Raw genomic sequence first — 24,705 nt, forward strand, 5'->3', positions numbered from 1 at the left:
CATTGTCGGCAACGTGGGCTGACACAAGCCCTCCTGAACATTCTTTTCTGCCAGATCATCTATTATCTTATTATTTGGTCAACAAACGGAGTCTCCACATTCGCTCTCAAGGCCTAAAAATTCTCACGTTAATTGGAAAAAAATAGAAAAAAATTACCCACCACTACCATTACAATAAAAATTAACCTAAAATACTCCTATGCCTAATTAAAAATCATCCACCAATGCCATTATGAAAAATTCAATATAAAATACCATTTAGCTATGTATTAGTTACAAATATATACTATTAATAAAAACTAAAGCTAACAACAATCAATCAAAATAAAATGAAAATAAGAATAATTATCTGCATAATATTATTAAAGCTCAAGAAATCAAATTGTTATTATAGGTAGATCATAGTTGAATTGTTTTAATTAATAATATAAAATGAAAATAAGAATAATTATCTGCATAATATTATTAAAGCTCAAGAAATCAAATTGTTATTATAGGTAGGTCATAGTTGAATTGTTTTAATCAACAATAAGACATAATTTACGATAACAGGATGATGTATGGTAAAAAAACTAGTATAATCTTTAAGTAAGAAAGGATACAACAACATGTAAGTTTTTGGATTTTTAATACTAACTGCGCAAATACGCGGGCTATACAGCTAGTTGTTCTGATTCCACGGACCAACAGAGTTCCAAAAACACTCGTCGTGGCATCTGTCACGTGCTCAGATTGTCTCTGCTATCTGTCGGTTGCAGCAAAAGCAATCTGGTGATACATACTCGAATCCAAACTCCAAGCCTTTTATGTTTGCATCAGCAATAATTCAGTAGTCTGCAAATTGCTGCAGTATCATCTAAGATGCAGCACCAAAAGTGAGAAGACACTAGTAATAACAACAAAATAAGCAAAGAAAGTCAAGCTTCACACCGTACACTGTACACAACCCTACATGCTCAGTCAAAGAGTGAACACATCACTACGCGGCACACTTAATTTCCAGCTTACACTACAAACTGTACACACGCACGATCAAGACAAACAAGTTCCAAACTGAAACGTTTGGTTGCCTACGGTTATACTACAAGGCAGCGGGCCAGCGGCGGATCCTCCAGGCAGGCCACACAACCCCCCCCCCCCCCCCCCCCCCCCCCCCCAGAGCGGTGACGGCTCGCGTCACAGCATCAGGCCGAGCCGCTCACTGGCGACGTCGCACTTGACGGGCGCGAGCCCGACGCGGCCGCGCTCCAGGTCGTACTCCACCCACAGGTTCATCTGGTGGTGGTGCCCGATCACGTACGCCGTCAGGGGCACCATGTCCGCGTTCCCGAACGTGAGGCACCACACGCCGTCGCCCCCGCGCCGCTCGCCGGGGACATTGTACAGCAGCCTGTCCCCCGCCACCGACATCTCCGCGCCCTTGAACAGCAGGGACACCGCAGGGAGCCGCGCCGACGGCGGCGGGCGGCCCGTGGGCACGCGGAAGCAGGTGTCGAACGCTTGTTCGAACGCGAAGCTGGGGTCGTCGAGCGCCGGGAGGAGGGGCTTGGTTTGTTTCAAGAACTCGGCTTTCAGAGCGGAGTAGGCGTCCCCGAGCAGGAAGGTGAACTGCGTGCCGGAATCCACCATCGTCTGCCCGGCGCCGGTGTGGTCCGGCGCGAGCACCGACGCCGGGATGGGCAGCGGCTTGCCGCCGACGCGGATGCCGAGGAGCTGGACCGAGTAGGCAACGCGGTCGAAGTAGGGGAGCGGCAGGGTGGGCTGGTACATGGGCGTGTAGTTGAGCGGCAGGAACGGGGGGAGGTCGCTGTGGCCGAGCAGCAGCACGCCGGCGTCGTCGCGGTCGGAGATGCAGTACGAGAAGCGCCGCGTGCTGGCCTGCGACACGAAGGAGAGCGTGCCCCGGTTCATGCCCAGCAGCCCGGCCGTGGCGACGCCGTCCGGGGACGAGTCGTAGGCGGAGGACATGCAGCCGAACGCGGACCGCAGCGGCGGCGCGTCGCCGACGGCGAAGACGTCGGTGGCGAGGGCGCCGTCGGAGGTGGACCCGTCCGCGTAGGACAGCGACACGCGGCACTGGCGCGAGGCGCCGTCGCAGGACGGCGGCTCCGGCAGGTCCCGGGAGCTGCACTGCGCGGCGCCGCAGGGCACGGCGGCGAAGGAGCGCGAGGCCCCCGGACGGAACGACGCGCCCCTGGGGGCGCTCGCGTTCGCCCGGCGGCCTGGCGCGCAGAGCAGCCACGACAGCTCGCTGCCGGTGTCGAGCACCATGGTGACGTTCTGCGGCGGCGTGCCGACGGCGAGCGACACGGTGAGGCTGACGTTGTGGTGGAACCGCAGCTTGCTCGGCGGCCGCGGCAGCGCCCCCGCCGGCACCTGCCGCGCCCGCAGCGGGAACACGCGAGGCCTCGCCGCGGGCTTCGGCGCCTCGGCCGCCACGGACCACGGCCGCGCCGCGGCCGGCGAGACGAGGAGGACGAGGAGGAGACAGGCGAGCAGCGGGGGCGGCATGGTGGTGAGTGCGACCTGCAGCCGGGTCCTATGCGCGCATGTGATGCGAGGGGGGCGACGCGATGCGTTCTCGTGTTGGATTCGCGGGTGGGGTTTCGCGGCCGGGCCTCCCGGTGGATTTTTATGGGCGGGGTGGCAGTGGCACGCCGTGGGCGAGGAGAGGAGTGTGCACGCGGGCAGTGCACTGGAGTGGTGGCGAATGGTGACGCAGAGAGATGGGACGGGGACGGGAGCGGGGAGCAGCCGAGGAGAGACGCGTGAGCGTGACGCGCCGCTGTCGCCTGGAAGAGGAAGCCGCGTTCTTCCGCCTGTCGTCTTGTGGGCATCGCTACCGGAGAGCGCCAGCTGGGGCTAGCCCTCTATGGCATGGCTCTTGCAGCCTAGCACTGCTGCACTGGTGCATTTTCACTGCTGCCTGCGGTAATCTGCACGCTCCTGCAGTCCTGTGCTGCTCCTGCCCACCAGTTTTTACCGCTCCGTGCCATGGCACACACGTCACCTCGTGGACGTGCCAACGCCTCAAGAAAGGTGACCACGTGCCACAAACAAATCGTGTTGGCATCCGTACGTAGTAGTAGTACATTATCGTGTTAGGTCCCGCTTGTTTTACTGTTGCGTCTTCGGCGCCGTCGGTCCCGAGCATTGGTGGAGCAATTCATATGGCGCGCGTTCGTGCGTGCGTGCGGACACAGCGCGCGGTGCGTCCCCTGTGCCGCGGCGAGCTTGGCAGGAAATTGATGTGGCGTCGTATGTACTGCATCGTACCGTCGGGTGAGCTGATAGGTCCCTCGCACAATGGTTGCTCTTCAGATGCCGAGCCTACTCCGTCTGAACCCGACAGGTTCGACTCGCACTCGCAGACTCGCCAGCTAGTTTGTGTGTGATCTTTCCACGTGGCCGGAACTTTGGGCGGCTGCAGTATTTGCTGCGCCGAAAACAAGCACCTTTTGCTAAAGCACTACTACGACTAATGTACATGCACATCCCATGATTGATTCGCCATTGGTACTTGTCGTCGAGAACAAAAAAAAAGAAATCTCGAAAGATATGACATGGCCGGTGTGCCGGGTCCGGGTGTGGCGTTAGCTTCAGCTGCAGTTCTCACCGTGGGGGGTTGGGTAGAAAAGGGCGTACAATCCCTACCCAAGGAAGCGTCTGAGTACGTCGGAGTTATGCCCTCATCTACCGCCACGACTCTGCAGGGACGGACCATGCATCATCCATTGCATCCACCCACCATGGAAGTTACCAGCAGTGCACCACGTCCCGCGTACAGCCAGCCGCCCATCAATCAAACGGGGGGGTGCGGTGAATGCGATGCCTGCCTTCCGTTCCAAGCAGGGGAGGCAGGGCATTCAAGCTACGTAACCGAAGCAAGCAGTACTGCTGAAGCCGCCCGCGCGCGGCGTAAAGGGGGATCGATCGAGAGCGAGCCCTTTTCCGCGCCCGTGCGCAAGGCATTCATTCTCGCCACCCGTCAGCGCGACGCGGTTTGCCGGTTCCGGCTCGCCGCCCCGCCGGACCCGACCCTTTTGTGCTGCCCCGCCGTACCCTCACGCGGCGGCGCCGTCCTAGCCGGTGTTGGCCGGGTGCTTTGGTACGTAAGTATGTTAGCCTAGCTACAGTAATCATGAGGCTCTCCGCTTTGATGGCGATCGAGCAACTCGCAACTTTGTGTGAGTCCGGGTGCTCTACCATGCATTATCAGGCTGCAAACTTTGTCTCGGACTCTTGGTTTGCAGAGCGGTCGTGGAAGATTTGCCCCCTGTCTATCCTGCCCGGCCGGCAGCCCGGCACGCCTTGGTCGCGGTAAACAAATGAAGCCGCACGGAGAGCGTGCACGGCGGGGGCACCGGGTTTACAAGCACGAATGGCCTCGGAGACGGCGTATCACCTGTTTCTAGTACGTAGAGAAATGCCGAATGCCATGGGGAACAACACGTACGGTGGTAATAGGGGGGGGGGAAGCAAAGGGAGCGGGGAACAAGACGCACGGTTAGGCTTTCTCCAACCATTCCCCCCATCCAACTCCCCCCAAACGTACTATTTACTATATTTTACTACCTCCCTCCAAAAGATTCCTCCCTCTATAACTCCTTCTCTCCAACCATTCCCCCCATATCTATTCCCCCTATATACTATCACTCATTAACTAACTATTTATTTAACGTTTTTGAATTTTAAAAAAATCATACAGTATTTGTACTACCATAATACACATTATCATCGTGTTACGGGACTCAAACGGGATTAATATCACGAAGAAACGGTGTGATTAGAGATATAGGGGGAGTTGAAACTCCCCCCATACGTGGGGGGAGATTCATCTCTCCCCCTGCATAGGGGGAGCTGTGGGGGGAGCCGTTGGAGCGCTCCCTCCCCCAAAGCCCCCCCTACGTAGGGTGGGGGGCGTTTTACAGGGGACCGTTGGAGGTCGCCTTACAGGGACCGAACACACTCATGGTCGGGCGTCGTCATAGTCACCCAGACCACATTTTCCGGGGGCGCCCTGCGAGCGCTACTAGTTTTTTATCAGCCATGGTCACTCTACATACAGCAGCACTAGAGGAGTAGGTGCAGCTGGAAACAGCGCGCAGGCCGCAGGCGCAGGTGCAGCATCGGTCTCCATCCGGCGACGCGGATGCAAAGATTGCAAATGCAAACGGCGGCGTGGCGCCATGCTTCCGAATACCGGTGCCTGAAAAGCCTCCACCGGGTCTCGCCCGGCTGGTGTTCCTAGACGATATCGATTATTGAGGCCGATTTGACGAGTAGATCGATCTTGGTTTCTTGGTTTGGCAGTAGGATCCAGCCGTCCAAGTTGCCGGCCGCCCAGGCCCAGCGCTTGCTCGCCCGCGGCCCCATGCCCCGGCTCCACGGCGGCTGGTCGGAGAGGAAGACGGCGGCAGCTCCCGTGGACCGATCCGCCGAGCGGGGATTAATCCATCGCCTGTCCCTAAAAGGCAGCAGATCAGCAGCAACTGAGCAATGCATAGTGATTATATTCTACTGTCATAGCGAGCTCGGTCTGATGACGCGCCGAGCATCATCAGCTAGGCCCATCTCGTTCCTGCACGGGACCGGGGCGAGCAGCGTCAGGGTTTCAGGGACACAGATGCGTGCGCTGTTCTTCCACGATCATTCTAGCTGCCTTCTGAATCGGGCCCTGCAGGAGTGCGGGGGGGGGGGGGGGGGGACCTGCTGGGTAGGTGGAGCAGTGGCGCGGCGCAGCATGGGCCGGCAGGCGCTGCTGCTAGTCGACGGTGCGTGGAGCCATGGACCAGCTCGATCTAGTCGCACGGTTGGGGGTCGCTCTCGCGAGGGCGCCATGGCTCTGCCTCTGGGCTCTGGCCGATGCGCCACGGGATTCCGGGCAATCATGGTCTTCATGGAGCGCGCGGGGGAGGTTGCGGCTGGTAGCTGTTGTCGACGAAGCGGCGGCTGCCCGCCCCGGGGAGGTCAGTCGGCCACCACCTGCGTGCGCAAAGCTCTCCCTCCTCACTCATCAGCACGACGCCGCCATCCGCCGGTTTTCTGTCGCCCTTCATCTCGCCGGCACCTCCTGTCCTCCACACGCGCCAATCCTCCACGCTCACCTTGGTGAGCAAAAGCTCATCGCGCTGGTGCCGGCGCAGCCACACTCGCCACGCGCGGGCCGTCAGAACCCTAGCTAGTTTGTTACAGTACCATGAGACCATGGGTGTGTTTAGTTCCGTAAAAAGAGTGTAAAAAGTGGATGCGAAAAGTCACATCAGTCACTGTAGCGCACTGTAGCACGTTTTGTTTGTGGCAAATATTGTCCTAACATGACCTAACTAGGCTCAAAAGATTCGTCTCGCAACGTACATCAAAACTATGTAATTAGTTTTTTTATTTAACTACATTTAGTACTCCATGCATGAGTCATTTGCTATATTTAATGTTTTGATGTGATGGAGATGTGATGGAAAGTTTGGAGTTTGGGGGGAAGTTTTTGGGAACTAAACACAGCCCATTATTGAAATCCAGTGTACGTGTCTTGGTTAGCGCTGTCATAATTTTTTAGAAAAAAATTGCAGGGGGCACAGTGCCGCAGTCTGCAGGGCGCAGCAGAGAGCAGAGCACTGAAGAAGATTTGCTCCGCTGTCTGTCCTGGCAGCGGCAGGACTCTGATCATCCCCAGTAAACAAAACGCGCAAAGTCCACCGCTCTCAGCAGGGTTACGAGCACGGATGCCCTCGGGGACAACGTAATCCCCCTACTTCTAGTGTAAGAACCGCCAATTTTGGTGGGGAACGGCGCAGGCACAAGGGTTACTTCTATGAACCCACTCGCCCAACACTGTCCCTGTGCTCGGGAGGCGATCTGCTCGGAACACCCGTTCGATGCTACAGACTACTAATTCTAGCACCTGCGAGCTACGAGTCCACGGTAACTATAGCTGGAGACAGCAACTGAGGCTGCGGCTTACGCGGACAAACAATAATCGTCACGAAACGGAACGCTTTGCTAGGTCCGTGCAACATGCTGCTAGTCTAGTCCCGTCATCACCTATCTTCTTTTCTATCCATGATTGAGAGTTTGAGACGATAGCGATCTAGATATTTTCACAAGCACGGGGTGGTCTGGTAGTAGACTCCAGGTCTCCAGCCGTCCAGCTCCGAGCTGCCGGCACCGCCCTTGACTTCCCGCCGCCGCCGACCACCGCCCGTGCCCGTGCCCCGCGCCGGCTCCACGGCGGCCGGCTATCCGGAGAGGACGACAGCAACGCTTGCGGACTAATCGGAGGGGTTGGCAGCGCGCCATCAGCAATCATAACGAACTAAACGCTCCGGAATGATGGCGCCGAGCGGACTCGCTGCGCTGACACGCTCGCTACGCATGGAGGGTGAGCCATGGCTTCAATCATTCGGCGGAGATAGGCCCATCCATCGGCGCGGTACTGGCGAACAAGAGACCACTAGGGCACTGGCATGCGGCGCGCTGTTGCGCTCAGGATTATTCTAGCTTTCTCGGTCGGACCTGGTGGGATGGTAGGTGAGTTGTGGTGCTGCACAGCCGGCACCTGTGCTGCTCGGCAATGCGTGCAGCCATGGATGGACCATCCATCTGCATCCGCCCGTGCCACTCCACGCCACGCCATGGTCCATGCCGAAGGGTGTGGATGGCACAGAAGGGCCAAGGACGGTGCAGCCGTGCGGGTGCAGCGCTGGATCGGCTCGATCTAGCCGCACTTGCACAGCTGGGTGTCGCTCTCGCAGTCTCGCTTCTCTTGCTGCTGCTGCTGCTGCTGCTGCTGCACAGTGCGTGGAGATGCTCTCCTTGCTCCAGCAATCGAGCTGCCCAGGCCCAGAGGTTACCGACTATCAATCATGGAGCGCTCGCAGTTGCGTGTAGTTGTGGCCTGTGGGCGCACGAAGCAGCTGAGCTGCCGCCGCCGCTGCCCGGGGTCCGGGCGCTCAGCTGCCTGTCTGCCTGCTTGCCTACCTGCGCGCGCGGGGCGGGCATGGCATCTCTGTACCGCACTGCACGGGGCGAGGGGGGCTTAATTTGGTGCCGGCCGTGGGGCCTTTCGCCGTTATGATGGTGCGCCGCGGCCGGAACGGCAGTGATCATTATGGTCTGGCAACGGGGGATCGGACATCGGAGGTCGGAGGAGTACTGTGGCCATGGCCCCCCTGAAAAAGATCTCACGGCCTTTTGGCTGTACACTCGTACTAGCCGCGTGGTTCCTGATCCCCAACAGGCCAATTCATTTTGGCTGCCGGTGCATGAACCAGTTGATTTGATCTTGATCGATCGGCATCGGTACGCGATTTGGGCGGTGGCACCAGCAACATGACTAGCTTTCTTGTCCGGTATCAAAATTTGATTACATAGTATTAATAAAATAATGTATCAAAGGAAGGTAAGTTGTCAAGATGGCCGAGTTGGTCTAAGGCGCCAGTTTCAGGTACTGGTCCGAAAGGGCATGGGTTCGAATCCCATTCTTGACAATAACCCTTTTTTATGCTCATTTTTTCCTTAGCAGTCACAGAAGCTTTATGTGTTTTTTTTCCCTGAACATGGCTGGTTATACACTGCTTCAACTTTTTTTCTCTACAGAGAGAATAACATGCTTCAACTTAGGAAATAAAAATTACGAGAGAACACATGCTTCAACTTATAAAGAAGGCCGAACTGAGAAGACGTCTTCCAGAGTTGAGTTTTCTTTTGTCACCTGACGCTTTCGTGTGCTCTTCCTTCCTACCTTCACCTTGAACCCATCTGGAGCTTCGTCGTAGGATTATTGTTCCGTTCACTAGAATAATATACTCGCTACTTAAACAAGGAGCTATGGAATTCATACATAACATGTCAGAATGATGAAACTTGGCTCTGGCAAAGTTTGCAGCCGCACCAGTTCATTTCGAACACAGCACTTGCGCTTGGGCTGAGCAGATTATTGCAAGCAACAGTCTGCAGACTGCATCTTTTCGAGAGAGAGAAAAACAGTATGCTGACTGCAGTACTCCCGTAGTTCCTCATATCAAATAACGGTAGCCTATCTCGGTACGCTGCTGCAAAAACAAAGACGTCGAGGCGTTGTTGACTTGTTGTACCAACTGCTCGTTGCGGCGAAACAAGGCTCCAGTTTAAGCGTCCTGTAAGGCCATAATTTGTATTCAAGTGGATGATTTTAACATGCTGGAAGCTTGGAACTGATGAACTCTTCTTCCACACTAGGGCTACTTGAGGTTCACTTTTGGTTGGCGAGCGGTGACGCCTGATGGGCCTTTCGATTCTTCTGTCTTCTAGTCAATGTTTAAAATCTCCGGCTAAGCCTCTTAGCTGCCGGCCTTTGCAGCAGCTAAGGAAAGCTAAAGCTGGCTATAGCTGCAGCTAAGTCATTTAGCTGTTTTGGAAAAATTTAGAAATAAACACCTTTGTCTCCATTGTCTACTCTCTACTCTCTACTGAATCCAGTCTCCACTGTCTACTCTCTACTGAATTTCTACTCATCAGAATCCAGTCGTCAGGAGACTTAACACAACAAAATCCAGTCTCCACTGTCTACTCTCTATTGAATTTCTACTCATCAGAATCAGAGTTAAGGTTCTACTTGCCTGGCTCTGGATGGGACATGGCGCCTACACACAGAGCTTCGTGCTGCTGCTTCGGGTTCTGTCGATTGTGGGAGAGGATGAGGAATGGAGAGGATGGGGAATGGAGAGGATGGTAGTCGTCGGTCCTCGGCTCCTGCTCACCTCCGGGGCTCCGGGCGCAGCACAACGGCTGCCGGCCGCCGCCGCCGCCTTCTTTTTAGGGGAAAGGAGCGGCTGTGAGCTGGAGTGAGGAAATGAACGAGCTAGGGTTTGCCTTCCTGTTATATATGTGCTGAAAGCTGAAACATTTGGGCTGAAATTCAGGCGGGCCGCGGGCGTCCATGAGCCCGCGCGACAACTCCAATTTGGCCTGTCAAATTTTCTAGCTGCCGCTAAATGAAGGCCTAATTTAGCGGCTATCTCCGGCTAAGCACAGCTATTAGCGGCAGCTAAATCATAGCGTTAAATTTGAACTATCCTAGCTGCTCCCCTCCCCAGCGGCTATCTCCGGCTATAGTAGAAGCTATAGCCGGAGATTTTAAACATTGCTTCTAGTCCTCGTTGAGCTGATCTAGAGCTTTGTCAAAGAGCCATTGAATTGCTTTTTTTTTTTGGAAACCTCCATTGAATTACTTCCTTCGGTACAATACTACTACTTTTACTCAAGAAACTTATGTATATTGACGTCATAAGTTCATAAGCAATAGACATTATATAATGCAAATTGACAATAAAAAAGTTTACAACTTGTTCGATTCTTCTCCAGTAGCTAGGAGTTTACATGGGTTATTACAGTAATCAGTACTGCGTGAATGCGTGATCAAATACATGTCAATACTTGCTGAAACCTGAAATATCTCAAGCAGAGGAGCACCAGCGGAGCTCGGCACACGAAGCGCTGCTGTACTCACTGCACGCGGTCGTAGCGATCCAGGGTTCCTTCCTACAGTCCTATTGCCAACCTGGCGCGGATGCGCACCCCCTTGAACCCGCACCGCAGCACGCGGGGCCGCACGAGCTTCCCGTCCTCTTCGAGGATCCTGACCCCGTAGACGCGCCCGGCGACACGCCGGCCGAGGCCGATCTGGCCGCCAGGGAGATGGCACGCGACGAGGCCGTCGCGGTCGCCGGCGCCGCCGACGACGGGCGCCCGGCAGAGCGGGCAGGTGCCCCTGGCCTCGAGACACGGCGCGACGCAGTGCGGGTGGTACACGTGCCCGCACGGCGTCACGGCCGCGCTCGCGCCGGGCATCAGCTCCTCCATGCACACGGCGCAGTCGCGCCCCGCGCCGCGGACCGTGACGGTGGGCAGGGGCGCGGGGGCGCGGAGACCGGCCTCCGGGTGGCAGGCGTGCAAGAACGCGCCGGCGTCCACGACGCCGACGATGCCCTCCAGCGCAGCGGCGGGGGTGCCGCAGCGGGTGCAGCCGGCGACGGGCTCGCCCTGGGCGCCGGGTCGACGGAGGCGGCTGCATGCGTAGCACCAGAAGGACGCCTCCATGCCGTTGGTGGTGCCAGGCATCGGCAACACCAAGCGATCTGAAATTCTGAATTCTGCGGGGCGAAGAAATTGACGCTATATCCAGGCAGCCGAGCCCAACATCTTATACGGGTTGCAATTGGACTCCGGCTTGGAGAAACGCCAACGACATCGAAGCGGTTTTTTCTTTTTTATATTTAAAAAAAATTAAAATTTCAAAAATATATGTCGGTTTTGGAAAATTTCAAAAATATACCCCGGTCGCCCTATGGGGGGGCGACAAGGCTCAAATGTAATTTTTTTTCTTCAAATTTGCAACGAAGTCCCTGGAGGAAAAAAAAGAGGGGGCCTGTCGCCCGTTGGGGGGGGGGGGCGACAGGCCCCTGTCGCCCACCCCAAGGGCGACAGGCCAGTGGGCCCGCCAGGGGGGCCGGTCGCCCCCCACGGGCGACCGGGTCAGCCTCCCATATAAGGCCCCCTCATTCTCCCCTCATTCCCTCCTCTCATTTGACCTCAAAAAATCCAAAAAAATCCAGAAAAAAGAGAGGGGTGAGAAGAAGGGAAGCGGCGAAGCTCTGCCGAATTCCGCACTTGTGATCTACCGGTAACTTTCGTATAAATTCGTTGATATTGTATAACAATTTAATTTAATTAGCAGATTAGCTGAATTAGATTTGGTGCTTTAGAACACTTGTTTAGTATTACAATTTGAGTACTATTACAGACTTTTTCAAATAAAATAATTATACATTAGAATAGAATTATGATAGTACCTTATTGATATTGCAGTATAAGACAATAGAATTATAACAGTACCTATATTTTCACGCATCGATTTGGTATACGATATGTGCATTGCTTAAATTATGGTTTGTTATTTGGCGCACCACACTATAGCGCCAATGTCTTCATCAGGATCAACCTACATTCCGTGGAGCAAGTGTAAAGCCACCGTACCCAAAGGAATTAATGTGCCAATGTGCTTCTGCGGTTCGTTATGCAAGTTCATGCAATCTGAGGTTTTAGGAGATGACTACGGCATGAGGTTCTTTATGTGTGAGAACTACGAATATGATCCACCTAAGCGATATGGCAAAGACCGGGCCAAGGTAGCAGGATAACATACGCTATTTTTCTATATGACCTAACATTGAATTATGATTCTAACTTGTGTTGGACAAAGTCTCCTCCGTCTCTTTGTGATTTTATGCAGTGGTTCGACACCGTGCAGTCACAGCAGGCAAAGGACATTGTGGAACAAAAAGCAAGATGGGCTGCAGAACGTTGGCGCCGAATGAAGCACGAGGAGCAGCAAGAGGAGAAGCGCAACAAAGAGCAAGAAGAGATCCGCAAGAGGATGGAGGAGGTGGATCGTAAGGCGGCGGCCGAACGTGAAGCTGTCAGGGATAGAAAGCGAGAGAGTGCACGCCGTGCGAAGGAAGCCGGGCCCGAAGCAATTAGGAAGGGCAAATATCCTAGGTGCACTCAGTAGAGTAGTACCATGTAATCCCGGCATTTTACATTCCATAAGGCATGGTAGGTTTAGATGCAACAAGAAATTATCTTGTCGCGTGCACATGCCACTGCAATTAGTTGTTTATGTTTTAAGTTAAGAGCTTAACTCTGTGTGTTGTAGCCTTTACCATTAATTTGCAGTTGTAGCCGGGAGTCTATGAAATCTTTGAACTTTTCCTTAATATTTTCGGAGCTTTTCATGTCACTAGGATACTAAAAAACACACATTAATATAACGATAAGAATTAAGAACTAAGAAATACATCAGGGTCTGCTGCTAAAAAGCTCAGCACGGCGATCACAGGTTTCCCAAATGTCGCATTGTTTGCCTAGACATACGTGACAAAAGACGACAACCTAATAGCAGTGCTCTTCCAATATTTCAAAAAGATGTGACAACACGGCAACCACACCAGCGCACCTTCAAAGCATTCTCTCTGGCGAGGACGACGGACCTGTCATTCTACAGCGAAGGTCTGTGGCGTGTAGTGGGGAAGGCGGCATCTAGGCGCGATCGACCGAGCGGCAGTAATGCAGTGCTGTGAGTCTGCATGCACAGAGATGCATCGAGTAGTGAAATTATGACGATTAGGCCGGTGCCCTGCAGTGTTCCGGGCGATGGGATATGTCGGGGCAGTGCAATAATCACCAGTGAGCGCTGTAGAGCGTAAGTGCTGAAGTCATGAGCAGTGAGACGTCATGAGCAAATATATCACAATAAATCTTCGGACGCTGGAGGAATTTTATGAAATTCAATAGGCTTTGTTGGCCACACAGGACCCTGTCGCCCCCCCCAACGGGCGACAGGGGCCTGTCGCCCCTGGGGTGGGCTACAGGGGCCTGTCGCCCCCCCCCCCCCCCAACGGGCGACAGGCCCCCCTCTTTTTTTTTCTCCAGGGACTTCGTTGCAAATTTGAAGAAAAAAAATTACATTTGAGCCCTGTCGCCCCCCATAGGGCGACCGGGGTATATTTTTGAAATTTTCCAAAACCGACATATATTTTTGAAATTTTAATTTTTTTAAATATAAAAAAGAAAAAACCGCGACATCGAATCCGATTCTGGGCCTGACTTGGAGGGCACGGACAGTTTCCATGATTGAAGGCAGCCCACAAATATCGGAGGGTGGAAGCGATGGGGGCCCGCAAATATAAGTATACCGGTTTGGGAAGGTTACTCGAGTCGAGAAACGCCCGCAACATATAATCATCACCCCCACCGGATAGGGGGCTGCCAGTCACGTTGTGACTTGCTAAAGCAACGTTACTGAATCCGGGCGACGAGGAGGTCTAGCATTTGACGTTGACATCGGTTCTCAAAGGGAGAGGAGAGAAATAACGCATATTATCAGAGTAACATTTATAAGCTCTCAATCCACAGTGTGTACACTTGTATCCATATGAGATAACGCAAAGGTGTATAGCTATCATCACGAAATGGTCGATGACGTAGACGACAGGAGTTCACTGAAAAGCAAACATAACGTGAGCAAAGCAGCTCAACAGGTAATCGGGCTGAAATCAGAATAACGCCTACTCTAATTCATGTCCATGGTCGCTAATTCCCCAAATAAAAGCGAGCATCACAATATAATATACAATGCTAAAGTTTCGCCGCCGGGTCGATTAATATAAAACGAAGCTGACGCATTCGCACACGAGCTGGTCGCATACGCAAAGTGTGCCGCTCGATAGTGGAAGCTAATGAAATCCTGGACTAGGAAACTCGACCATTTCCAAGACCACACAAATCTTGAAAACCTGACGAGGGATAGGGCAAAGGGGTCTCTTGAATACAGCCGCTGGCTCCTTCTATTTTACGTTTGCACCCATATCCAAGGACCAAGAAACATGCCATTGCCGTGATCACCCATATCCAAGGACCAAGAAACATGCCATTGCCATACACAACAGAAAAACGAGCTACGATTATCCAGTCGCTTTCTAAAGGTGGAGCGGCACGTGGATCACGGACCATCACCTTCCACTCGCGGGAAATCACAAGACGTGGCTTATCAAGAATTTACCCCCAATGGAAGCTCGCCGTGATTTTTCTTTTTGTGGAGTCCACGTCGCGTGCCGCATCACCACCCCCGGGGGGCGCTAGTTGACGATCGTGCGCCGCGGCAACAAAGCAGCGAACGAGCGCCGGAGCTAGCAAGCAGCGCACGTGCAGTGCCAGTGGTAGTAGTGAACGAGCATTTGACCTGCTCTAGTGTTACAGTCTGTCGCTTCTAGTTCCGTGCTCTACTTTGCCTTCTAATCTGTTCTCCTTTTTTTTATGGGACGACGGGTGTGTGGGTGAGTGAATGGGCGGGGGGTTTCACATCCGTATGAATGTAGAACTCAGATTTATAAATAAATATCAAAAAATCTCTAAATTTAGGTTTACAGTAGAAATAAAAAAAGACTGATTGATTGTCATTCTAAAACATATAATAATCTAAAAATTAATAGCTCTGTTCATATTCTCCATCGAATATAGCTATTATTTTAAACCATAAACAACATCTTCACTGATAGAATCCAATGGTGACACCCTGAAAAGATTGAAAAAATGAGAAAATTTGTAGCTCTTGTGCTCAACTTATATAAACTGGTTTTAAGAATGAACAAAAAAATATCAACAGGAAAACTTACATGCATGGTTAGTATTTTTTTTATGTCTACAAGGGTATTGTACTTTTTATTGCATGCGTGTGACAGTAGGTAGTAGAACGTGCATTCACGTAGTGGTTTTGCATCTTCCTGTAGCAAAAAAGACAAATCTATTTAAAATAAAATTTGAAATTATGAACTTTGTACACGCCACAGATAAGTTTGTTGTTTCCACAACTTGAAAATTAGGAACCGTGAACTTTGTAATGGAATTAGCAGCTAAAAAAACGTTGAAAACTGCAAACTATGATCTTTGTACTAGCACACTAATAAACTTTGTACTACTATAGTGGTAAACTTTACAGTCGCATACCCAAAACTTTGAAATCCAATACTATGAACTTTGTTCTAGCTGAGTAATGAACTGTAATAGAATCGGCAGCTTCAAAAAAGTTGAAAATCAGAAAACTATAAATTTTGTACTAGCACACCAACAAACTTTGTACTACCATAGTAGTAGACTTTGCAGTGCGCCCCCCTCCCCCCAAACTTTTAATTCCAAAACTATGAACTTTGTACTAGCTCAGTAATGAACTTCGTAACCTCCCCCATCCTCCTAAAAAACTTTTAATTCTGAAACTATGAACTTCATACTAGCACACTAATAAACTTCGTGATGTAGAACTTGAAAATATCGAAGTATGGTTTTTGTATATAAAAGCATATTATGACTGCTCATGAACTGTGAATGAAAAAAAAAATCATGAAATAATTATATTCACTACTTTACGGCATGATTTACAAAAAAAAGATATGGGTACCAAAAAGTGTACTCACTGGTTTGAACAGGTGCTGCTTCTCGCCATCGTGGCTTTGCATGAGTTTCATAAACAAATATACCACTATCATGAGGTGGAATAAAAAGGGCACAAAAAATTCAAAAACTTTACTACTAGATAGGAAACTTTATACATGGATATTGAAACTTTTATTCAAAGCTTGCACACTAAATTCAAAACTTTTCTATTAACATATTTTCAAACTTTCTCTATTATAACATATACGGGTGACTCTAGTATAAGGGCATGCATATATCGTTATGAACTTATAAACTTAGAAAATCATGTGTAGAATTTTTTTCACAGCAATCAATATGCATTGGTCGCACCTGGATGCTTGAGAAGTGTTGTGCTCCAAAGTCTTGTTTCAAAGCTTTCAATGAGCTTTGGTGTCACCTATACAAAATGCTAGTTTGATAAGCTTCTTGTTAATGTTGACACACCATGGTCATGTCTCACAAAAATGAATTTCATCATGGTTTAGTGAAAAACAAAAAAGGAACCCTACTGCGCAAATGCCTTGACAAATTGCCAAAAATACTAGCAACTCAAAGCATGAGTTTATTTTCTGATGGAGAGTGCTAGGCACAGCAAGATAGGATCTTCAAAAATCTAAAAATACTATTCATAGACTCTGTGTTGGCAGAATTAAAAACAGCTAGGCACAACAAGGTAGTATCTTAAAAAAACAAAAAAATGCATTCTGAATTCATAAACTTGCTAGCAGTTCATTTTGAACTTTATACTCACAAATCCAAAATTTAGTTCGAACATTCTCAAATTTGTATTCTCAAGTCCAATACTTTGCACACTGAATTCAATAACTTTGTACAAAAAAGCACATTTTAAAATTTATGATCCAACTATATAAAAAATTTATAGTCACTGATACAAAAGTTCGTACTAAAAAACTTGCTCTGTACCTCTAAAGACACATGCTAAAACTTTGAACCCACTACTTGAAAACTTTGAATGCGGATACTAAGTAACTTTCAAATCACGAATAGAAAACTTTTGGACAAAAAAAAGAATTTCACAATATTCAGTCTGCAAGTAATGAGCAAAAACTTGGTTTGTCTCAACATTTAAAGACACATGCTAAAAATTTGAACCCACTGCTTGAAAACTTTGAATGCAGATACTAATTAACTTTGAAATAATGTATACTATCATATTATAAACTTTATACACCTGGATCAAAAACTTTGTTGTTCAAAACTTTGCAATCACAGTTGCATGAAATTTGTACTAGCACATGTCATGGTGGAACTCGGCTCATTATATTCGTCTCAAAAAGTTACACTCATATGCGAAAAGATTTTACAAATAAACTTTATTTGATGCTTCATGCATAAAAGATTCTTTTTGTAGCACAAGTTGCGCTAACAAAACAAACAGGGCATGAATACATAAACTTGCTAGCAGCCAATTTTGAACTTTCTACTCACAAATCCAAAACTTTAGTTTGAACATTCTCAAGTTTATATTGTCAAGTCCAATACTTTGCACACTCAATTCTAGAACTTTCAACAAAGGGCATTTTAAAATTTGAAAAAATGCTAAAACTTCATTTCAAAAAACTTTGAACCCACTACTTGAAAACTTTGAGTGCAGATACTATGTAACTTTCAAATCATGTATAGAATACTTTGCGAAAAAATGAATTTCAGAAAATTCAGTTCGGAAACAATGAATATATCAAGCTCGTGACATAAAACTTTGACCCTATCAATTCAGAACTCTACCCTGGTACGACTAAAGCCATATTCATGTTTTTTAGGGGCAGCTTTGGGCATAATATTTAAAATAGTCCGCTTTATGTTGATAATGGAATGTACCATGAAAATGAAATTTCATGGTCATAAGTCATAGTGGAGAAAAGACCTTAAATGGGTCATGGGTTGTCTATTTTAATCCTTGAATAATGCTGAATTCAAAAAAAGGACATATGATTCTTGATTTGAACAATATGTATAATGGTATGTTGAATTCAATCTCCCTGGTTATATTACCAAAAGCCTAAAAGCTTATAATGTTGTGATGAAAATTTACCTACTAAAGCTAGGTTTCTGCAGGCAGCTCATCAGATGAGATGAAAAATCAGATGTAGAAACCTAAAATCAAATTCCTACGGGTGCACGTGTGCAGGTGTTTCCCCCTAGCAGGGTGCTGCCATGGTGGTGTGCAGGAGGAAGATGTCGTGGTGCTGTGTTGGAGGAACATGCCATGGATTCCAGGGACAGACAGATGGGGCACGATGTAGCTCACCTAAAATTAAAGGCCATCGATGGTTGCTGTGGTCGATGTCGATGAGCAGGAGGATAGATTTTAATTATATGTACCTTCTTCTCATAATTCTGTTGAAGAACATCAGCAACGATAAAAGGGTCTTGTAAAAGGCATGCTGATTTGGCAGTATTCTTGATTTCTATTGTTGTGAAGCATCTCATAATTTTAGCTCCCGTTGACTTCGGTTGGCAACTTTGACGACGAGGCGGAAGGGCCAATGCTCGCACTAGAGACGGAAGGGGAGGATTTAGAACTCCCTCACGCTCAGTGTCCTTCGTCAATCTATTGGGTCCGTGTCCCTCAAATCTTCAGTTCTTTTCCGACAGACTAGTCTTATAATTGTTTCAAGGTTCATCACGACATTGTTTTCAAGGTTCTAGGCTGAAAGAGTTTTGGGAGCTAAGATGATTCAGAAATGGAGGCGCAGCCTGTGTGTGTCGAACATGTTTTGGGATCATCAGCAAATCCTCTGTTGAGGTTAGATTTTGTCAGTGTTTATCTATTTTTGGTACTACTACTTGTGTGGATGCAAGATACATCTGGGCATCAGGTGGATGCAAGATATTCTCATTTTAGTTTGATTTATGTGCAAGATTCAATTACAATATTAGATTTGCAGATATCTATGTAAGCAAGTTATATATGAGATTCAGCTACGACAATAGTTTTTCCCCTTTATTTTGACATCTCTATTTTACTGCATCATGGATTAATTGATATGAGCACCCCTCATTGTCATATGCATGACATTAGGACTAGCTAGATGTATATTTCAGATATCAAGATACTACTAGGCTATTTTTTTACTGCATGTCAACTAAAAGGATAATGAGTTTTTATACAAATTTATTAGTCTACAAATATAATGTTCAATATATGCTAGTAGTAAGTTTCAGATATACGAGTAGGAAGTTTTGTACATATAATTAAAATCTTTCCAATACTCAATGGGCTAGAATATATTTTAGCAGCAATTGAACAAGTAATGTTGAATTGCTGCTAAAATTCTGCACATAATCAATAAGAAAATATTTTTTTTAAAAAAAAAGCATATACAAAAGAGAATCTATGCAAATCCCAGCCTGAGGGCAAATGAAAAGATTTTTAAAAAACATGGAAGAAATCATATGTACCTTCTTCTCCATGGCACATTGCATTTGCTCCTGTCAAAAAGCAGTAAAGTTTGCAGCTGGCTAGGAAAAAATCCTACAAAAAAAATGGGAACATGCTAACATGTTGGTGTTTTTTTTTAAGTTGAAGAAACCTTTCCGAACAATGATACAATAAAAATTTTTGGATGTTGCGAACTTTCAAGTAACATGACAAAAACTTTGTAACTGAAAACTAAATAACTAAAATCTCATATTCTAAAAACTTCATATGTCACATGCTTTTGAAGCCACAGGCTTAAAAACACATTCAGCGCACACTACTTGCAAACTTAGAATACTGATAATCAAGAGCTTTTCTCTAAGTTTCAGATATTTTTTCCCTATATGTAGCAGGTGATGTGTAGGTCAGAATTAAAATATATGATGCCTCTAGTTGAAATTATCAGAGAAAACAACTATGCATGCTTGTTTCTGGAAAAAACCCTTGATGGCATCCTTGTGAGTGAATAAAAAGAACATATGATCCTTGGTTTGAACAATATGTATAATGGTATGTTGAATTTAATCTCTCTAGTGAAATTACCAAAAGCCTGAATGCGTAGAGCACTGTGAAGAAAATTTACCTACTAAACCTAGGCTTCCGCATGCAGCTCATCAGATAAGATAAGATAAAAAAAATAGATGCGTGCAGTTGCTTCCCCTTGCTAGCAGGGTGCTGTCTTAGTGGTGTGCAGGAGGAAGATGCCATGGTGCTGTGCAGGAGAAACATGCCATGGATTCGAGGGGCAGGTAGGATGGGAGCGATGCAGCTCACCTGAAATTGAAGGCCAGCGACAGTTGCGGCGGTCGATTTCAGCTCACCTGAAATTGCAATCCCCTTCCACCTCGCCATCGATCCCCTTCGACCCACTACGTGCGGGCGAAACGACGGTGCATGGCGAGCTCGGCGTGGCTTCCCTTCTCCTCTCCAGCGGACTCCGGCTCGTTGCAGGCGAAACGGAGGCGTGGCTTCCCTTCTCTTCTCCTGCGTACTCTGCCTCGATGTAGTCGAAACGACGGGCGGCGTCCTCGGCGTGGCTGCCCCCTCGACTCCGGCGTACCCCCGCGATGCAGGGGACCGAAGCACGGCGGAGCTCGGCGTGGCTACCTCCTCATCCCTGGCGTACTCCCCATGCAGCAGGTGAAATGGAGGCGCGGCAAGCTCGTCGTAGCTTCCACTTGCTTCTGGTGCGCACTCCGCCTCGGCGCGGATGAATCGCACGGCAAGCGCGGCGCACGACGTCAAGTCAACGCGGGTCTCCGACGATTCGCCACCCTGTCTCCCTCAAATACGGCGATTGGATCCCCTTTCGCCTGCACATCGAGGCTAAAGGAAGGGGATAGGGGAAAGGGGAATAAAACAAAGCGTGTCTGGAATTTTTGAAAATGACAGTGGAATCCGAAGCGGTAGAAATTGGAAAGCCAGCCACCGTCTCCATCTCTAAGCAGTACAAACACGTGGGCCGTTCGCTGCAATCGCTTGCGGCACGCGCGCGCCCTATAAGAAAACTGCCCCCACCCCCCGCCCTCGCGCTCGCACGAGCAAATCTAGGGCCTGACACGTGGCGCACGTATCCATGTGCCCGGGCCCATTTGGGTTCTCTTTTACCGCGGCCCACCTTTGACCCTAATTCCCATTAAAGAGAAGACTAAGGACTACTCCACCTACTCCTATGGAATAATCAACATTTTTACCCACTAGCTGTTTTGTAAATGAATTTACGGTGATAATCGTTAGAGCAACTTCAACAGTTTTTTTTTAAAATCTTAGCTAAATCTAGGGTTTTAAAGGACTATAAAAAATATAAAACTTCCTAAAAACGGTGGGGAAACCAAGAGACCCTTCAAATCGCGACTCTCCATATTCAGTTCACATCGGCTTTTCCTATCCCTTCCGTTAGACGCCGCCTCGCCCGTAGCCTGGACGCCGCCGCCGCCTGCCCTGGACACCGCCGCCTGCACAGAGGTAAAACGATCTCTACTCTCTGTGCTAGCTGCACCACGTCAATTCTTTAGAACGCGCATGATGATGGCCCCTCTGTTCTGAATTCAGAAAGAAGGATCTGCACGTTCCGTACGTAGGGGACGATCACCTTGGCCTTGACGTATGGAGTCAGATGATGGATTCAATCAGTTTGTAATGAATGAATTGATTGATGCCTCCTCTTCGGATGATGAGAATGATCTATTTTATGGGCCGGCGCACACTATCATTGAGGATTTGGTTAATCATCCGGGTCGAATTGGTTCCGTTGAGGGACATGACGTACTGGATCGAGAAAGGCTACTCTATCACGGTCTTGTGTACAAAGATTATTTCTCAGATAATCCTACGTTCCGAGAGAAGACTTTTAGACGCAGGTTCGCATGTTTGCAATTATTTGTTTATTTTTTATGTGACCTATATTATAGTCTTACTAATATTTGTAATTGCGTCGCAACATAGGTTTCGGATGAGGCGACCAGTATTTCTTCGCATAATGAAAGCTGTTGAGGAACATGATGACTATTTTGTGCAAAAGAGGAACGCAGCCGGTCAGCTTGGACTATCTTGTCTACATCGACCAACCATACAGGCACCAGATTCAAAAGAACTAGCACCATATCAAGCACATTACCCAGAAATAACTTAACCAAAACTAGCACAAATAACTTAACACTACTCTCACAAGGTAATATGACCGACAAAATAAAAGTCTTGTGACTGAACTGACTAGAAAAAGCTAGATGTTCAAACGCCTGGCAAGAACTTTATTCTTGCGATCTTCAAAATACTGCTGTTGATCATATGTCATTGTGCTCAAATCCAAAGCAATAATTTTGTCCTCTTCCAGCTCTCTCTCGAACTCAAACTTTTCCCTATCCAATTTGATCCTTTCTTCCTGCAGAGCAAAGGCTTTGTTGCACCTCTCTTCTTTTTTCAAGTCTCTCTCAAGGTCAGCTTCTTTCTTCTTTGCCATTAGATAGTCCACTGCTTCAATGGTCGAACGTCGACGTAGTTGCTGTTTCTCCTTCTTCTTACTGTCAGGTCTTGCTGATGGTTCAGCATCAGCACCAGCGGCAAGAGGGGCAGCAGGGGCAACTGCAGCTGCAACTGAGGCAGTAGAAGAATTTGCCATTGCCTTCTGTTTCTTGTTGCTTGTTTTTTTTTGCAGCTCCGATTTCATTCCGCCTTTCAATCCACTTGGGCTTGTCCTTCAGGATTCTCCAGCAATGCATGTAGGCAAACTTTCTCGATTTCTGGTCTTCAGACTTGAACAATGTACATGCATTTGCAATCTGCACATTTCAAACCAAATTAAAGATTAAAATGAATTACTGGCTCATGATCACGGATGATAAATAATGAGTTTTAGTAATAACCTTGTCATCAACTATCCAACCACTACGGTTCCTAGCCTCAATCCTGGACAGACAACCACAAAATAGATTCACATCATGTTGAATACCGGACCAACAGTTCATTAAAGAACTTTCAGAACGAAGTGGCTCGAACGTCTTGTTTGCATGGTAATAGTCATATATTCTTGTCCATAATGTGCCATGTGTTTGATCAACTCCTTGAATAGGATCCATGTCCACGTTTAGCCAGGCTGAGACAAGGAGTATGTCCTCCTCATCTCTGAAAATTTTGCTTCTACCCTGAGAACTCTTGGCTGACGCATGACCAAGCTGGTTGGTTGGATCACTAGGAGGTGAGAGACCAATAGGAGGTGAGGGATCACTATAAGATGTGAGATATTGAGATTGTCCAACTCCATTCACCACGAGGTTACTGTAATACCCTAAATCCACAACACCTGTCACAAAAAAATTAATATTTAATTCCTGCATTGCTTTCACTAATCATAGAGAAAAAGTAAGCAAAGTAGATCATCAATACACATCCTCAGATCGACCTCAATCGACTTCGATCTTACAATTTGGCAAAGCATAATTGAAAGCGAGAAAATACACTGAACCAATTCATGCACTCAACAAATCGACAATTAAGCAATCTGAAGCGAGTACTGAACAACAAAATTCTAAGTTGCTATCTGACTGCAAGCACATGAAGCAAGTACTGAACAACAAAATTCTTCTGAACCAATTTATACTGCTATGCTACAAAGTGTGCTCAACAAAATTAGTGACTATGTGGCTGAACAACAGAATCAATAGCGCCATATCATGTACTAAACCAATTCATGTACTCAACAAATCGACAATTAAGCAACAATTCACCAAATCATGTACGGAACCAGCATCTCACCCGTGTAGGCATCCTCCCCATTGAATTGCTCGTCATTCAGTAGATCCTCTGGCATCCGGCCTTCGAAGCTTGTGGGAGGACGACGTGATCCACCATCCGGGTGATGTGCCTCTAGATCGACCCTTCCTCCGGGCGACACCGCATCGATCCGACGCGGCGGCCTGTGCATCGTGAGGCGGCGGTGTGGGAGTGTGGATGTGGCGTTGTGTGCTCTGCGCGGCGTTGCGGGCAGAGAGGCGTGGGAGCACGGATGCGGCGGCGCGTGCTCTGCGCCGCGACGTGGGCAGAGGGGGTGGGAGCGCGGATGCGGCGACGCTTTCTATAAGCGCTGGTGTGATGGCGGGAGGGCGCGATGGCCGGAACGAGAGCGGGAGCGCACGCGAGGGGTGGAGTTGGCGAGGCAAAAATCCATCGGCAAAGTTTCCGAGCGGAGGGGAGGGGATGACGACTCTATTGGAAGGGGATTTGGACGGGTTATTTGAACGGGTTTTTCTTTTTTTTATTGATGGAATAGGTTTTAGACATTATGTTGGAGTTGCTCTTTTTTTTAGAACAATTTTGGAGTTGCTCTTAGGGGTGTTTAGAAACAGGGACTTCAAAAAAGTCCTAGGGACTTTTTAGTATTTAGAAGTATTAAATAAATATTAATTATAAAACTAACTGCAGAACCCTAGGGCTAAACTGCGGGACGAATCTAATGAGGTATCTTAATCTATGATTAGCGAATAGTTACTGTAGCAGCATTGTAGCAAATTATGAATTAATTAGGCTCATTAGATTCGTCTCGCGAAAAAGCACTCAGCTGTCAAAAAACATTTATAAACAGATTTTATTTAATACTATAAAATAGTAAGATTCCTTTTGATGTGATAGGGACTTCTGAAAAAAATTCTGGAGCCAAACAAGGCCTTATTCTTGATATCGTTCACTAAAAATAGTATTTCTTCAAAAAAAGTAAAAAAAGTAAAAAGAGAGAAGTAAATTCTTTGCAGGCGGCGGGCCCCGGG

General features: G+C 48.3%; 2 protein-coding genes, 2 long non-coding RNA genes, 1 other non-coding gene and 1 pseudogene across 5 annotated transcripts; 1 reads left to right on the forward strand and 5 right to left on the reverse strand.

Moving 5' to 3' along the window:
• Positions 1 to 787: 787 nt before the first annotated feature.
• Positions 788 to 2,722, reverse strand: LOC120708631 (aspartic proteinase PCS1-like). The gene has a single exon (XM_039994002.1). The coding sequence runs from the start codon at positions 2,509 to 2,511 to the stop codon at positions 1,177 to 1,179; it is 1,335 nt and encodes a 444-aa protein (XP_039849936.1). The 5' UTR covers positions 2,512 to 2,722; the 3' UTR covers positions 788 to 1,176.
• Positions 2,723 to 8,405: 5,683 nt separating this feature from the next.
• TRNAL-CAG lies at positions 8,406 to 8,486 on the forward strand. Its single transcript has one exon. It is a non-coding gene; the product is annotated as a tRNA-Leu (tRNA).
• A 35-nt stretch (positions 8,487 to 8,521) lies between these two features.
• Positions 8,522 to 10,117, reverse strand: LOC120708632. The gene is made up of 2 exons (XR_005689403.1): positions 8,891 to 10,117; positions 8,522 to 8,791 (listed from the first exon to the last, which is right to left on the reverse strand). It is a non-coding gene; the product is annotated as an uncharacterized LOC120708632 (long non-coding RNA).
• Positions 10,118 to 10,518: 401 nt separating this feature from the next.
• LOC120710256 (E3 ubiquitin-protein ligase RDUF1-like) lies at positions 10,519 to 11,097 on the reverse strand. Its single transcript, XM_039995899.1, has one exon. The coding sequence runs from the start codon at positions 11,095 to 11,097 to the stop codon at positions 10,519 to 10,521; it is 579 nt and encodes a 192-aa protein (XP_039851833.1).
• Positions 11,098 to 15,042: 3,945 nt separating this feature from the next.
• On the reverse strand, positions 15,043 to 16,049 carry LOC120710791. The gene is made up of 3 exons (XR_005690015.1): positions 16,005 to 16,049; positions 15,210 to 15,317; positions 15,043 to 15,109 (listed from the first exon to the last, which is right to left on the reverse strand). It is a non-coding gene; the product is annotated as an uncharacterized LOC120710791 (long non-coding RNA).
• A 6,120-nt stretch (positions 16,050 to 22,169) lies between these two features.
• On the reverse strand, positions 22,170 to 23,753 carry LOC120710257 (annotated as a pseudogene).
• Positions 23,754 to 24,705: the final 952 nt, after the last annotated feature.

This window comes from Panicum virgatum, chromosome 5K (genome assembly GCF_016808335.1).
Source record: "Panicum virgatum strain AP13 chromosome 5K, P.virgatum_v5, whole genome shotgun sequence".
NCBI classification, from domain to species: Eukaryota; Viridiplantae; Streptophyta; class Magnoliopsida; order Poales; family Poaceae; genus Panicum; species Panicum virgatum.